General features: G+C 37.0%; 1 protein-coding gene across 1 annotated transcript; it reads right to left on the bottom strand.

The window, feature by feature from the left end:
* Positions 1 to 9,642: 9,642 nt before the first annotated feature.
* LOC113350119 lies at positions 9,643 to 11,283 on the bottom strand. The gene is made up of 4 exons (XM_026594233.1): positions 11,149 to 11,283; positions 10,562 to 10,651; positions 10,337 to 10,468; positions 9,643 to 10,197 (listed from the first exon to the last, which is right to left on the bottom strand). The coding sequence occupies exons 1-4, from the start codon at positions 11,281 to 11,283 to the stop codon at positions 9,643 to 9,645; spliced, it is 912 nt and encodes a 303-aa protein (XP_026450018.1).
* Positions 11,284 to 14,821: the final 3,538 nt, after the last annotated feature.

Below are 14,821 nucleotides of genomic sequence, written 5' to 3' on the forward strand. Positions count from 1 at the left end.
ACCATCTACGTCCCGTGCACGGCGTGAATAATACCTACGTCCCATTCAAGCGCGCATTATACCTCCGTTTCATTCAGACGCATATTATAAACACGCTCCATCAAGAAACGTGGATATAAGTTGCGTCCCGCATCAAACGTGGGTATAAGTTACGCTTCACCAAATTTTGGTATTCTCCCATTGCGCTTGAACACACGGAAAATCAAATTTTTTTGATTTTTAGTCTGACTTTTGGTATTTGGTCCGTCTCATGACTGTGGTTGCTCTGAAATGCATTACATGTCGCCTGGGGAGCCAACTTGTATATCATCATTTGGTTAGCTGGTCTAGGGTTGGGTTTGATTCTAGCACGAGCTAGACGCATGAATGTAATATTGTAGTCATTTGATCCTTTGTGATGACCCATAGATTGTTTACTATGACGTCACTAGAGAGATTGCGGGTCCTCTGCCACCTCAGCAATGCCAGCAGTACCAATAAGTGTCGTATGTGGATTTGCCGTTAAAATCAGTTGGCCAAGTGGCGAGATGCAATCAACAGACAGCCGAAGATTTTGAATAGATTTTATGCTCATAGGGTCTAGACTGAGATAAGATTGAGAGAAATAAACTGAATAGACTGGGTTGTAGTGGTTAGGGGTAGTGACTATTGTTGAAAATATAGGTTTTTGGTAACCGCTGCCATTAAGAGGAGAAAAGACCATCTAATCGAGTTTAATTGCAGTATAAAAAACCAATTCATCTTCCTCCTAGACCATTTTCTTATTCCTTTCTGACCAGAGATAATATTTTCCTGTTCACGGAGAATCAAAGAGATAGTTAGGGAGAAAAGCAAAAAACCTTTCCAGTTTTCTTGTATCCAATCTAATTGAAGACCATAAGAAACATGGCTGATGAGAACAAGAAGGTGAAGGTTGAGAAAGAAATAGATCCTGATTTTGCTGTAGAGCTTCATATATACTGGTATCCATATGAGCATTTGATTTAGAGATCGCCGTAAGGAGTTGCCTTTCCGCAAGGGGTGTGAGTCTCCAGATTATTAGTACAATTTTGATTCGCATTTGGAGAATTTGCAGCATAATTATAAAATTGAAGGTTGAGGCAATCAAGAGACAAGATGGGCTACCAAGCATTTTCCATTCCCTTGAAATAATCAATCATGTTTAAGCACTTGCACATGAAATCAACAGTCATGTACCAGTGAAGTATGATACTAGTAATCCTTTTGAAATACGAAGTCAATACTACGAGGTTGGCAGTAGTAGTGGAGGCGATGGTGTTGATGGGGATGAAGGTGGTGATGCAGGTTCAGGGGATTTGATCAAAATAATGGTCAAGAATCAATGGAGACTGACAAGGCTGATAATGATAAGGGAAAGGCACCAGTAGTAGATGACGCCGAGGAGAAGACCCAAAAATCTTCTACCACACCTATGCCTGGATCTGATGATGACAAATGGAAGTTGTATGCCTATCGTCCTCGGTTTGGACCATTTGAACTGCATGAAGGTGTTGTTGATCGGTTTGTTGTTGCTGGTGGTGGGAAAAATGGCTTCATGTCCATACCATTGCCTGCAGAAGTAAGACATGCCATTCGAGTTTTGGCTATGCAAACTTAGGCTTATGTTGCACCTATGCATTTTCCTGTACTTAATGCTCTTTGTCCCACAGTTTCTCAACTTAGTCATGAAATATTTTCCGGTGAGAATCCTCCAGTCGATCCAATGAACCACCCCGAATAGCCCGCCGATCCTGCCGATAGTGAACCAACTGAGTTGCCGGATTTGCTGAGTCGGGGAACCATGTGCAGTCGAATCCAGTGCAGATGCGCGGTAATGATGTCTATAAACAACGCCAGAGTACGCCATCTCGGATGACTAGGAGTGTGAGTCAGGGGACTCGTAGCCATACTCAGCATTGATTTCAGAAGATGGATAGGTAAGCTACTGGTGCAAATCTCTGTGTGGATGCTTTGTTTTTTGGTTTTTTTTTTTATACAAGGCAATGTGGTGGTATTTTTAGTGGGTTTTGGTTTGAAGATACAATGGTGGCAAGTTTTTTGAACGTATCTTGATAAAACTGGTTGGTTTGGATGTTTTGGAATTATTTGTGTGGTTTAATTTGGGTACTTGAATTTTGTGATAACTAATTCTGAGAATAACTGGGAGAGTATTTGAAACTTTGATAAAAGATATCCCAGTTTATTATAAATTGATTTGATAGACCTGATAGTGTTGGCACTAAGAATAATTAGTAGGCTAACTTTTTTCTTATATAAAAGAAAATCAATGTGGTTATGAGAAGTAAATCTAAATAATTTGAAGGAAGAAGAGTATAGCCTAAAATCTTAAACTGGCCAAATCTAGGATTTTGCTACAACAAGCGAAGGTATAGGAGTTTGGGGAGGGGATAAAAAACACGGCATATTTCCATAGATCGGCAAATAATCGCAGGCGAAGAAATACCATTTCGAAGTTGGTTGTGGAGAATGAAGATTGTTTTGATCAGGACAGAACTAAAAGAGAGATTAGGCATTTTTTTTTTATGTCTTTGTTTGAAGAAAGGTATAACTTAGACCCTCGTTTGATTCCTTAGAGTTTGCTCAGTTAAGTCTATGCAGTGGTGGTCAACTATAGCTGAAATGGTTTTGAATAATAATTGGAAGAAGATCAATTGATGTCCTCTTTGGGAGGAAGAACAGTCGCATTTAGTGCGAGATATGCGTACGCAGCATTGTTAGCTCAAGCAACAGTGGTGGAGAAACAAGTCTGTTTGGGTGAAAGATTTGCCTCCTCTTTTTTTGTATGGGCTCGCAAAGCTCTGCCTACGCTTGATGTCCTCAACTTGATGGGTATTCAAGTTGAGAAAAGTGGAGCAGGCGACTTTGTTCATGTAATGTTTGAACCATCATTTAGGGAATACACGATAATTTTGGGGCATACAGACTTGATATGCCATCCAATGCAAAATGCTAAGGGGTGTCTTAGTGGTGCTAAAGCTATCGTAATACCCTTACATAATTTAAATTACATTACTACCCTTCCACTTAATTAAATTCTAATCCTAAAACTTTTTCACCAATTATCCCATCCCATAATTAACTTCCCTTCCACTAATTAACTGTTTTCCACTAATTAACTCACTCATTAATCCTAAAACAGTTACTTAGAAGAAAAAAATTTTAAATTTTAAAAACCAAAAACCATTCTCTCTCCCCCTTCTTCTCATCTTCTTCTCCAAAATTTCTGAAAATTCTTAAAAAAAAATTTGTTCGATTAAGTTCTCGATTAAACACATACATGGCACCTCGTGTTAAACGATGCCCTAAAAATACGGTGATGAATCCTGGTGTTGCTTCAGTAGCATCTCAATCTAGGGTTTTTGGAAAAGATTGAGATGAAGAGGATAGTGGATCGATTGGTGTTGGAGAGCGAGAAATAGACCCTGATTCCTTAAAATTGCACGTAGAAAGGTATTTCCCACAAACCCATTGCTTGTTTTTGCGTATTTCGTTGATTTATGACATGTAATCGATGATTCCTCTAGGTTTGGTTGACATTTAGCAGCCGAACTTAATTTTTTTCCACAAACGAAGAACGGTTCGGCTGAAAACTTGTTATATTTTGAATATCGAATGAGCCGAACCTTTATGTTCGGCTTATACGATTATTATTCTAATCATCCGAACTTGAATACCATTATTTAATAACCGATCTAATACTGTTGGATACATTGTTCGGCTCATTGTGATAAATATCTATTGTGCCGAACTTTGCTATGATCATGGCTAACACTGTTGAGCACATTGTTCGGCTCATCTTGATAAATATGTAATGTGCCGAACTTCACTCTGTGTATGGATAGTAATCCATCTTACTCTGTTGGGCACATGGTTCGGCTCATATTGATAAATATCGAATGTGCCGAACTTTACACTGTGTATGGCCAATAGCTTCCTGTAAACTTGTCCACTTATAGATGATTTATCACATTGTGTAGTAGAATCATATTTATTTAATTTAGAAAACTAATTAAGGTTTGTTATTTGTTTTAGCACCCATCCGGGAAAATTCAAAGCCAAGCTTAAAAGGAGAACAACGGAAGTGACTCCTTCTAACTCAAAAACTCCCAAACCTCAAGGTGGTGGCACAAAGAACTTACATGCAGGGAAGGGGGAATTGACACGACTTTCTCTATGCCTGTAGAACAAGAGGATGGCAATGATGAAAATGTTGGTGAGGAAGGTCAAGAAGAAGAAGAACTAGAACAAGAACAAGAGAAAGTTGTTACATCAAGGGAGACAGGTAAGCACATTCCTCATCCGGATAATGTGATACGTCCTCGCAGGGATGGTTTGCCCCATGGTCTCCCGAAAGATGGTGGAAGAGTGTTGATTAGCTACAAGGAGTCATGGGCGAAGAGAATTTACGAGACTCCGAATCACAAGGATGCAGTCCGCGTACTTAGACACCAAAGCGCCGCACATTGGGATATTTTCAAAGAGGCTCCTGAGGTAGTGGCTTTAGTACAAGGCTCTGGTTTGTGGCTTGCTATTTTCTATGCACAAGAGAAATTTGATGCAGTTACAAACTCTGCCTTTTGTGAGAGATTTTTTCCGGAGACTTACACATTTCATCTCCCCTTTGGCAAGATGTCAATTACTCCTGATGATGCACATAAGATTAGTGGTCTTAGAATGAAGGGGAAAAATGTGAACTCAGCGGTTTATGAAATGACTTGGGATGAGTTGTATGTACTGGTTGAGGAAACTCTTGGTTGGACAAAAGACAAGACAAAATTGGAGTTTGCCTGAGATGCTAAAGAGGTGAAGTTTGTGGATTCTAGCACAAAGAAGTTGAAGAAAATCAATTTCACCGCTTTGAAAAAATATTTTGGAGACACAAAAGAGAAAATTTCAAACGGAGCCTTGGTTATCGACGAGGTCGCATCTAGGCGCAATGTTATCGCCTATTTGTTGTATACTTTATGAAGTGTTATATTTTCCGATAACAGTGGAAACAAGTGTAATGCTCAATGCCTTCAATTGTTAAGGTATTTGAAAAGATGCCACAAGTACTCTTGGGGAAAAGCGGCCCTTTCTTTCCTATTCGAGCAACTTGGAACTGCCTCTAGGTTAACAAGTACAAACATTAGAGGTTATTTCACAATGCTTCAGGTAAGTTTACACATTGTAATTCCATTTTCAAGACAAAACTCGGCTTAAAATTATCGTTTTTGTTTATTTCGAACCTGCTTTTCAAGAGGTTCGGCTATTTAGGTTTTAATTTACTAAGCCGAACCTAGTTGGTTTGTCTTTAACTGTGTTTTGAACATAAGCCGAACTTGCTTATGTTTCCCAAAGTTGACAACCTCCATGAACCAATTTTACTTATCCTAATAAATAAGTTTTGGGATTTTTTTTAATATTGTTCTTGCAAGTATGGATACATGACCATTTCCCCTGAGTTGATTTTTCCAAGGAAGATGACAAGTGGGTAGATACATTCCCTACCTCGGCCAAATGGAGTTTCAAGGAAAATAAGAAGAGGAATAAAAAGGAAATCTTGATAGCTTTGAGAGAAAAGTTAGACTCTTTGACTGCTGAACAAGTTGTATTTCAACCATAGAAAAAGGATGAAGAAGATGATGAAGTTGTTGAGGATGAAGATATGCCGTTGGGGATGTACTATAGGTCGTTGTTTTATCCCGAAGGTTTTACATTGTTTGATCCCCGTCGAGTACTCCATCAATATGGATTTATACAAACGATTCCGGTGCTAGAGGAATAAAAGTTGAAGTTGTTGCCCAAGTGTTCTAAGGTAACAAAGAGTACGAAAAGTTCATGGAATGACGAATATGATCCAATCCTACCACTGCTTTTTGGGATAAATTGGAAGAGAACTTATTAAGTTGGGTTGACTTAGAAGAGTTGCGTGAAGATCCTTGTGAAGTTGACCCGACTTATATATATTGGTAAATTTCACATCCCTTAATCATTAATAGGGAAAGTCAAGCTTTGGTAGATAATAAGAGGGGAAAGCGAACACAAAAGGAAGTGGATCCGAAGACGAGGAAGAACACAAAGGGCATGGTTGAAGATGTTTTGGAGTCTTACCGAACTATGGTATATTGAGTGCATACTTTTAAAAAAAATTCAATGTTTTTGTATGTTGTTGCTTATATGTTGTAACTAAATTTTATTAGGTGTTGTTGGGTTTCATATTCCTGATGATGATGATGTAATAGATGCACGAGAGGATGGTTTACCACACGGTCTTCCAGCCGATGGAGGCAAAGTGTTGATTGGTTACACAGAGTCTTGGGCTAAGAGGATATATGAGACTCCTGACCATTGTCGTGCGGTCCGGGTTTTGAGACATCAAAGGGCTGCACATTGGGATTTGTTTAAAGAGGTTCCTGAAGTGATTACTATAGTGCAAGCCTCTGGTTTATGGCATGCCATTAGATATGGTCATCAGGAATGTGATAGAGTGACAGCCTCCGCCTTTGCCGAGAGATTTGCTCCTGAGACTTACACATTTCATCTCCCCTTTGGCGAGATGACAATCACTCCTGATGACGCGAATAAGATTATGGGCTTTAGTGTCACCGGCGAAAGCGTGGATGCATCGTTTATAATATGAGTTGGGATGAGTTGTATAAGTTGGCGGAGGAAACTCTAGGTTAGCCAAGATCAATAACCGAACTAGAGTTTTGTTGTTCTGTGAGAGATGTCACTTCTACCCATGATGATACAGGTGCAGCCAACAAGAAAAACAAGAAGTTCAAGTTGTTGAGGTTGAAAAACTATTTTGAGAAAACAGCGGAGAGGGTTAAAGATGGAAATTTGGTGATGACTGCGGAATTGGTGAAGCAAACTGCAACAACATATATGCTGTACACTCTTAGAAGAGATATCTTTCCAAACCTTTCTGGGAATAAGGTGAGTGCTCAATATCTCCAATTGTTAAAGGATGTTCACTCTGTTAATAGTTATGCTTGAGGGACAGCGTCACTTACCTACCTACTCAATCAACTCGCACAAGCATCTAGGTTATCAAGTACAAATATTAGAGGAAATTTCACTATGCTTCAGGTAATTATCTTCATTACATTTGAATTTGTTGTTCAAATTTAAATTTTTTTAAACAAAATATTGGTAGTTCAGTGTAAGGTTCGGCTCAAAATCGAAACTACAATACAAGCCGATCCTTGTACTGTAGAGGTTCGACACGTACGTAAATTCTACTTTTGTGCCGAACCTTACACTGCGGTGGAAGGTCAAGCATATTTTTTTTTGGTGAATATTCCCAGAATTCTTGATGAATAATAGGAATTCAGTTTCCTTGTTGGAGGATATTTTGATAATTGTTGCATTATTTATGTAGGTGTGGGTATACGACCATTTCCCGAAATTGAAATTGGCCAAAGTACATGAAAGTTGGGTTATTACAACGCCAACAGCGGCTCGATATGAGTTTGAGGAAACCAAGAAAAGAAATAAGAAAGAAGTGTTTATTAACTTGAGAGAGAAATTATACTCTTTGGATGGGAGTGACGTCGTATTTGACCCATATTTGAGAGATGTTCAAGAAGATTATGTTGTTCAAGATAATCATGTGCCGATAGGTATATACTACGGACCTTTATTTTATCCCGATGGTTTTGTAATATATGATCCTCGTCGAGTACTATATCAATTAGGATCCGTCCAAACGCTCCCAGTGGTTAACGATAAGTTCAGGTTGTTGCCATTGGGTTCCAATGGGACTAAAAGCACCACCTCTTCGTGGTCCCCCAAATATGATCCAGAACCAACCTTAGAGTACTGGAGAAGGTTGTAAGCCAACAAGTTAAATATGAACCACTTGCATATTTTAGGTGACGTTCCTCCACAAGTTGAGCCAGGCTATATGGATTGGTATAATGAAATTTCACATCCGCTTATTATCAATAGAGAAAGTCGAGTTATAGCTGACAGGGAGAAGGCAAAGGTTGCCAAAAAGAAGTCCAAGGCCATTGGCATTCAAAAGGCATATAAAACAATGGTAAGTGATGTCTTCAATCTTTACTTGTTTAATTGTTACTTCTTAAATATTAAAGTTATTCGACCTTTAAATGGAACCAGGTTGCGGCGTGTAAGGAGTTGTTAAGAAATTTGAAGAAAAGAATTTCTTGCAAAACTAAGATGGCAGTGGAGGAGCAAGAGGATTGTTACAACCAGTGGGATGCAGTCATAAACAAAGGAAAATGACCGAATAAACCAGAAAAAAGGCCGACGAGCAAGAGGCCACGACAAGAAGGTGAAGGCTCAAGTAGAGCTGTTAGGGGCGGGCCAACTGGTGAAGAGGATGAGAATGTACGTCCTAAAGGAAAAAGAGGTCGTGGTCAGTGAACTATAAGTTTGGATGTGTAAACTACCTTGAATGTCTGGATTTTCTTTCTTAAGTACACTTTCTTTGTTATGAGTCGTGAAACACACTTAGTTTGTTATGTTTTGTTAAATACACTTAGTTTGTTATGTTTCGTTGAGTACCTTGAGTCATATGTTTTAATGTATTTTTCAATGCTTTTATATGTTTGGTTCGAATGTTTGCTGGTCTTTGAAATAACATAAAGGATATTGGTTTGGCTCAAATTATTATTTTCGTAGTTGCCGAACCTGTTACCTTTAACAATATTTAGGTTTCTGCGCATCCGATTCGGTTGATTATGCCATACTCGAATTAGCCAAACCCTTAATTCAACAAGTTCGGTTCATAAGGAAATCGTTAATATGAGCCGAACATTACACTGATTTCTGTAAAATACAATGGATATTTTTTTCTTTTTTCCAAAAAATAGATCCGTTGTGGTTTTTTGTATATATAGTATTCTTTTCATAGCATTGGGTCTACTTAACTCATTGATTCCTTCTATACTAATTCATGGAACCATTCACCGTAGAAGATGATAAGTTGCTTGTTAGAGCTTTCATTCAGACTTATCGTATTTTTGGTGAACATCCTGATGTGCATTATTCAATGTTTTGGAAAAAAAGTAAAAGAATTCAATTTAGAGCTTAATGTTGCATTATAGAGGTGTTTAGTATTCTTTTTATAAAACCAACTTCTTATTCCTTTTTATTTAGGAACCTAGAATTCAAAGCCTTTGGGCTATACGCCATGGAGGAAGAAGATACAAGCTCGGAATATGTTATAGATGGCTGAAGAGAAGAATTCCGAGATTTATTAGAGACCTTTGTGCCGAGATACACTAGATGGACGAAAAATTTACAGGTTCGGCTTTTAAATGAAAATGTATGTCTGCCGAACCTTGTAATGTTTTTCAAATCTAAAAAACTAGCCGTTGGAGTTGATACATTTAGTATAGTTCGTCTTGTAATATAAATGACGTATTAGCCTAACCAGATAGATTTAAACAACATTTGAAAATATAGCTGTTACAAATAGTACAATCCTTGAAACATATATATGTCCACACATGGTATCTCATTATCAAAGAACAAAATGGCAGCCTCTATTCCTAAGTATACACTAGAATAATATTTTTCTCTTTGCAAACATTACATAACGTACTATCCGGAAAAAGGTGTAGAACGACGGGTAAATCGTCTAATGAGTATGTACTACTTGGTCAGAATTCATGAAGCCTTCACCAACGAAACAGGTAATCCTAACAACCGGGATGGGGCATCATTCTTTTGTCGAATCGAAACAATTAAAAATAAAGTTAGGGACTTCATAGCTATGGTTGACGTATGACCAACAATGTTCATCAAGGGCATCTCATACTTATTGGTCTTGTAAGTGCAATCCAATATGAGAACTTGTGGGAAGCATAACTCCAACTTTACGCATTCCGGATGGGCAATAAAAAGGTGCGTCACATGGCCGAATTCATCCAATTTCTTTTGGCAAGCATAGTTCTTCTTTTGCGCCAAACACAATAATTGTTGCATCACCAACCTACCTTGCAAATCCTTTCTTCTCAAAGTACTTCTCGCGTTATATATTTGTTTCAACATAGTCTTGTTATTCTTATCATCCGCCTTCAACTTGCTAAGAATTTTAGAGGGTGGCATATGTGCTCGTGTGATTTTATCTACCTCCGCATATTCATGAGCTTTGAGTCTTCCGGCTCTATAATGTCCATGAAGATCCTTTTGGACGTGGATGGTTATGACGACAATCCATATCTTTATTCATTGTGAAAACTTTTTCATTTATGTTCCAATTGAAGACGATCTTGAAGGGACAATTTATCTTCCTTGTTTTAGTCTTATATTTTTTCACGGTCTTCCCAATATACACTGCACCTTTTTTCTTCTTGCTTACTTTCTTCCCGTATCTCTCATAAACCATCTCAACCCGCTCCTTTCGGCTTTGTCTACCTTTAACTAGGACACAATTGATTTTCCAACCATGTTCCTCAGCCCATTTAACAGCTTCTTCTTTAGTTTTCCACGTCTACATATCCACAAGTACAAAAATTAAGTTTTATTAATGATTTTGAATACAACATACTTGAAAATTAATAAAAACATAATTTATGTTACCTACCAAGTCAGTTTGGAAGTGATATTTTGTATCTTCATGAATGACATCAACAGGAGGTGGTTGATCCTCCATAGTTTCCATTTCAGGAACAGTCTACAACAATATCACACAACTTTTGGGCTAGGTTCGGCTCAATCGCAGTATTATTTGAAAGAGTTCGGCTCATTCGTATTTAACTTATAAAGCCGAACTACTTGTCATACATGGATTCGGCTTATTGGTACTAATATTGTAAGCCGAACCATAAGACTTGAAAATTATGAAAACAAAAAAAAATATGTTCGGCTGGATCACGTGTGAGCCGAACATTACACTGTAACTCAATCTAGGGTTTTTGTACAAGGTTCGGCTGATATTAACACATCCTATTCAAGCCGAATTATGAAAATTATTTAGCGCGAAAATAATTGAATGACAGTTCGGCGTATAAATATTTCAATAGCATAAACCGAACTGTTCTTATTTATCAAGGTTCGGCATACATTATATCTGCCGAACCTAACTCTGTTGCGCCGAACTGTATGCAAAAATCATAACTTTTGGTGAAATCAAGCTACAAAACGGACATTAAACAACGTTTACAACCATACCTGTGTATTATTAGCATTGGGTTCCTCATCCATGTACTCATCTTCGGCATTTGGCTCCATAAAGTCATCATCTTGAGCTTGAGAAAAAAATTGAGTTTGCGTAAAATCATTTTCATAATCCAACAAATAAACCATTTCCGGATCTCCATCGTAATTGATATGTATTTTCTTAGCTTTTTGTGATGAAGATTCACTTTCCTCACTCGAATTTGGATCACATATCTCTCAATAATCACAAAGATCACAAAGATTTTTTTTTCCTCCTCTTCTTCTTCTTCATTTTCTAAAATAACTCAGTAACTCTCTTTAAAAACAAAACTATTATCCTAAATTAACACCAAACTAACTACAATCATTAACAACTAATCAATCTAATTAACACTAATCAGTCAAGGGTATCTTCGCATTTTTGAAAAAGGTGGGATAAGGGGTACCCTTGAAAAACTATTTCCCACACTGCTTTTTTGTCTTATTATATATTCCCCAAAATTATCCTGTATCCCCCAAATGATGGTTCTAATGTTTCACTGCAACTTTTCCTGGAAGCATGGGTTTTCTTTATGCGGGCGTGCAAGATGTAATGGTTTGTTTCTATCTCTACTCAAGACAATGTTTTGGCTTGGCAATGGTAATGACGTTAAATTTGCAGATTACTACCATGTGTAATTACGTGGTCTTTATGGAGAGGACGGTACAGGAGAGTCTACGACGGAAGGGATCGTTCTTGGAAAGAGGTAATCTCTTTGTTTTGCCACTGCACAAATTTTTTTTTCTTCAAGCCCCAGGTTTTGTTTCCTGGTTCCGCCACTGTTTGTGTTTGAGTTATTACTTGATTGCACTGCTGAGATTAATTCATATGAGAATTTATGAGATTGAGCGAGTGCCCATGAAAAACCCGGTAAAAAAGAGCCGTTAGTAGCCGGAAAGGGCCGAAAAAGTTTAGAAGAAAAAAAACAGACAGAGAATAAATCAAGTAGGAAAAGAGAGAGATAGAGGAGTCGTACAAAAAAGAGATGTAGTAGTTTATTTTTCCAAGTGGCCTATACCTATTTGATTTGGTCTGGACTAACTAGTATTTCTGGACTGGTAATTGGGATTAAACTATATTTCCCATGAAAATATGATTAGTGGCGTGTTATGGCCGGACTAGCCCTGATTAAGCTGGTTGGAATGCTATTATATATTTATTTGTCGTTTTATTGTTTTAGATCATGGTTTGGACATTTGTGTTCAGCAAACATTGGATCGATACGATTCTATTCTTATTAATTGTATTCATAGCGTCACAGAGACTCACGCCATAAAATTCCAACATTTTAGTAGACCCATTTTGTTGTCCATCATTTTTAACTTATCTCTAAAATTCCTATAACTTCTGGTCTTTGAAGATTAAATACACATACATGCTGGTGCTATGTTTTGTCCTTGCATTAGATTATATATTTTAAACTTCCTACTAAAACTTTAAGACTTTTATACTATTTTAGATGTAATTTTCTTGATTCGGTGTGAAAATGTACATCATTGCAAGTTTGCTTTGGGAAACCTCTGTATGGACGTTACGTTGCAAAATTATTTACTCACTTAGTTTGGATATACCTCCAGAAATAATTTTTTGACTTCTTGAAGTCAAAAAACAAGAAGTCAGTTTAGGTGTAGAGTTTCAAAACGATTTCTAGAAACAGAAAAGTCGATTTTTTGTGAAGCAAAATATCCGGACTTCTGACTTCTGCTTCTGCAGAAGCAAAATTGTATCCAAACACGCTATTAACTTTGGATCCGCAGCCTCTTTTGTACTTCCCGAGAAAGCAATAATTCCGCAAGACTTGATCTTAATAAGTTGATCTCGCCCAAGCTGGCACATTAAAATTTGCAACAGAAATTTGGTAGCTTCAACTGTTGCATCTTCCATAAGCTAATAATAATATTGTCACTTGCCATTATTTTTCATTAAGTCAGCTATCACATTGTTGGTAGTTGTACCAATACCAATACAATATCAGAGGATATATACTTTTTCATATTTTTTGTTGGAAATAATTGACAAATGAATTTAGTGTGCATGCTGTTGCGACATTATTATCGACTAATTTGTTTATTAGCAGAATCAGGTGGATAGCAAAATAATGATTTGTATTAATCTTTAGTGATTAAAATAACGAAAATTTGATTTGGATAAATCTATACACATCATAATAATATCAATTATCTAATTAACCACCAGATTACATATAGTAGAGCCATGTTGTCAATGATTAACGTGAAAAAAAAGGATATGATTAGCTTTGATTTGTTGAAAGTGCTTTCTCTCCTTTAGTTTTGTAGGTCCGTTAAAATATAAGTGATGTTTCCACCGAATCATATATTGTCCCCATGAGATAACGCCGCAGGTTAATGTTTTCTGACTGCATACGTCTTTTGTACATCTTGAAAGCGAGGTGGAATGTAAAATTCTGGAGGGCTTCGACAAATAGACTACTCTTATCTTTTTGCTTGTAAGAATTCCTCCAGTTGGATAAGTCCTCTGTTCTTCATGGGAAGTACAATTGGGTCTTTGATATTTAGGGTTATACAAAATTCCAGGTCAATTTGTTGGGGAAGTTTTCACTTAGGCAGCGTCCGATAACACCCGAAAAGGAAATAATTCTATGGAAAGTTAGTATAGCAGTGAAGTTAGAGGCGTTTTCATCTTTTTTTCTTTCTCTCCTCTATCTCACTCCTTAGTCCTTCTTCTTCTTCTTCTTACTCTGTTTTGGTTTGATCTGGTCTATTTTGGACCGGATCTAAGCATACTTCTTCACTATTTATTGTTTTCTAGTCTAGTTAGTAGTTTTATCCTAATTTTTATTATGTTTTCTACTTATTTACATCGTTATGATGGTTTTATCTACTCTTTTGAGGTTTATCTTCGTTTTAATGGCGATTCTTGGTTATTGGGTTGAGTCCTAAGATCAATAGTGATGCTCTCCAGCGACAAAATCTCCATCTTCATCGGTGATTTCTTTGACGACGAAAGCTCCATCACTAGTTTCAAGAGATTTGAGCAAATCACTCCTATTTTGGGAGCATATTTTTCTAAAGAAGAAAAACAAAATAAATGGTTGGATTCTAATTCCGTGAAAAACAATTCTTCCTCCGATTTAATCGGATCTTATTCATACTTGTATTTGTCTTACTCCGGCAATCCTTCTTTTTCTCTTGTCGGATTTCTCGGCATTGTACTTGTACTGTATGTTCTTGTTACTTTGTATTCTCTTATTTTCGATGTTAAACTCATTGTAACCTTGAATTTCCATTAATGAAAAGGTTTCTTGTTTATCAAAAAAAAAAGACTACTCTTAACTAGCAACTCTCATTTTAGTAATCAAGCAAAAAAAATTTGTACTTGAGAGAATTCCTTCTCACTTTAGCAATCAAGTAAAAATCTTTTTTCTTGTGAGAATTCTTCCATTTGGATAAGTTCTCTAATCTTCATGGAAAGTACAGTCATGTCTTTGATTTCTATGATCACACAAAACCCCAAGTCTATCTGTGGAGAAGTTTTCACTCGGTAGATTAAAAGATGCAGAAGCATAGAATGTACTTATTGTTCTTTGTTTTTGACTAATAACCTGTTTAGATAACAAAAGAAGTGTTTATGTTTTTCCAGAAATAGAATTCTTAAGTAGGAGTA

This window comes from Papaver somniferum, chromosome 1, assembly GCF_003573695.1.
Source record: "Papaver somniferum cultivar HN1 chromosome 1, ASM357369v1, whole genome shotgun sequence".
NCBI lineage: Eukaryota > Viridiplantae > Streptophyta > Magnoliopsida > Ranunculales > Papaveraceae > Papaver > Papaver somniferum.

Bases quoted from the DNA above. Each gene is read 5' to 3' on its own strand.
- LOC113350119 (XM_026594233.1), bottom strand. From the start codon at position 11,283: ATGGTTTATTTGTTGGATTATGAAAATGATTTTACGCAAACTCAATTT. The intron at 10,652-11,148 runs GTATGGTTGTAA...ATATTGTTGTAG, and splicing joins CCAATGCTAATAATACACAG to ACTGTTCCTGAAATGGAAAC. The intron at 10,469-10,561 runs GTAGGTAACATA...GTGGATATGTAG, and splicing joins ATCACTTCCAAACTGACTTG to ACGTGGAAAACTAAAGAAGA.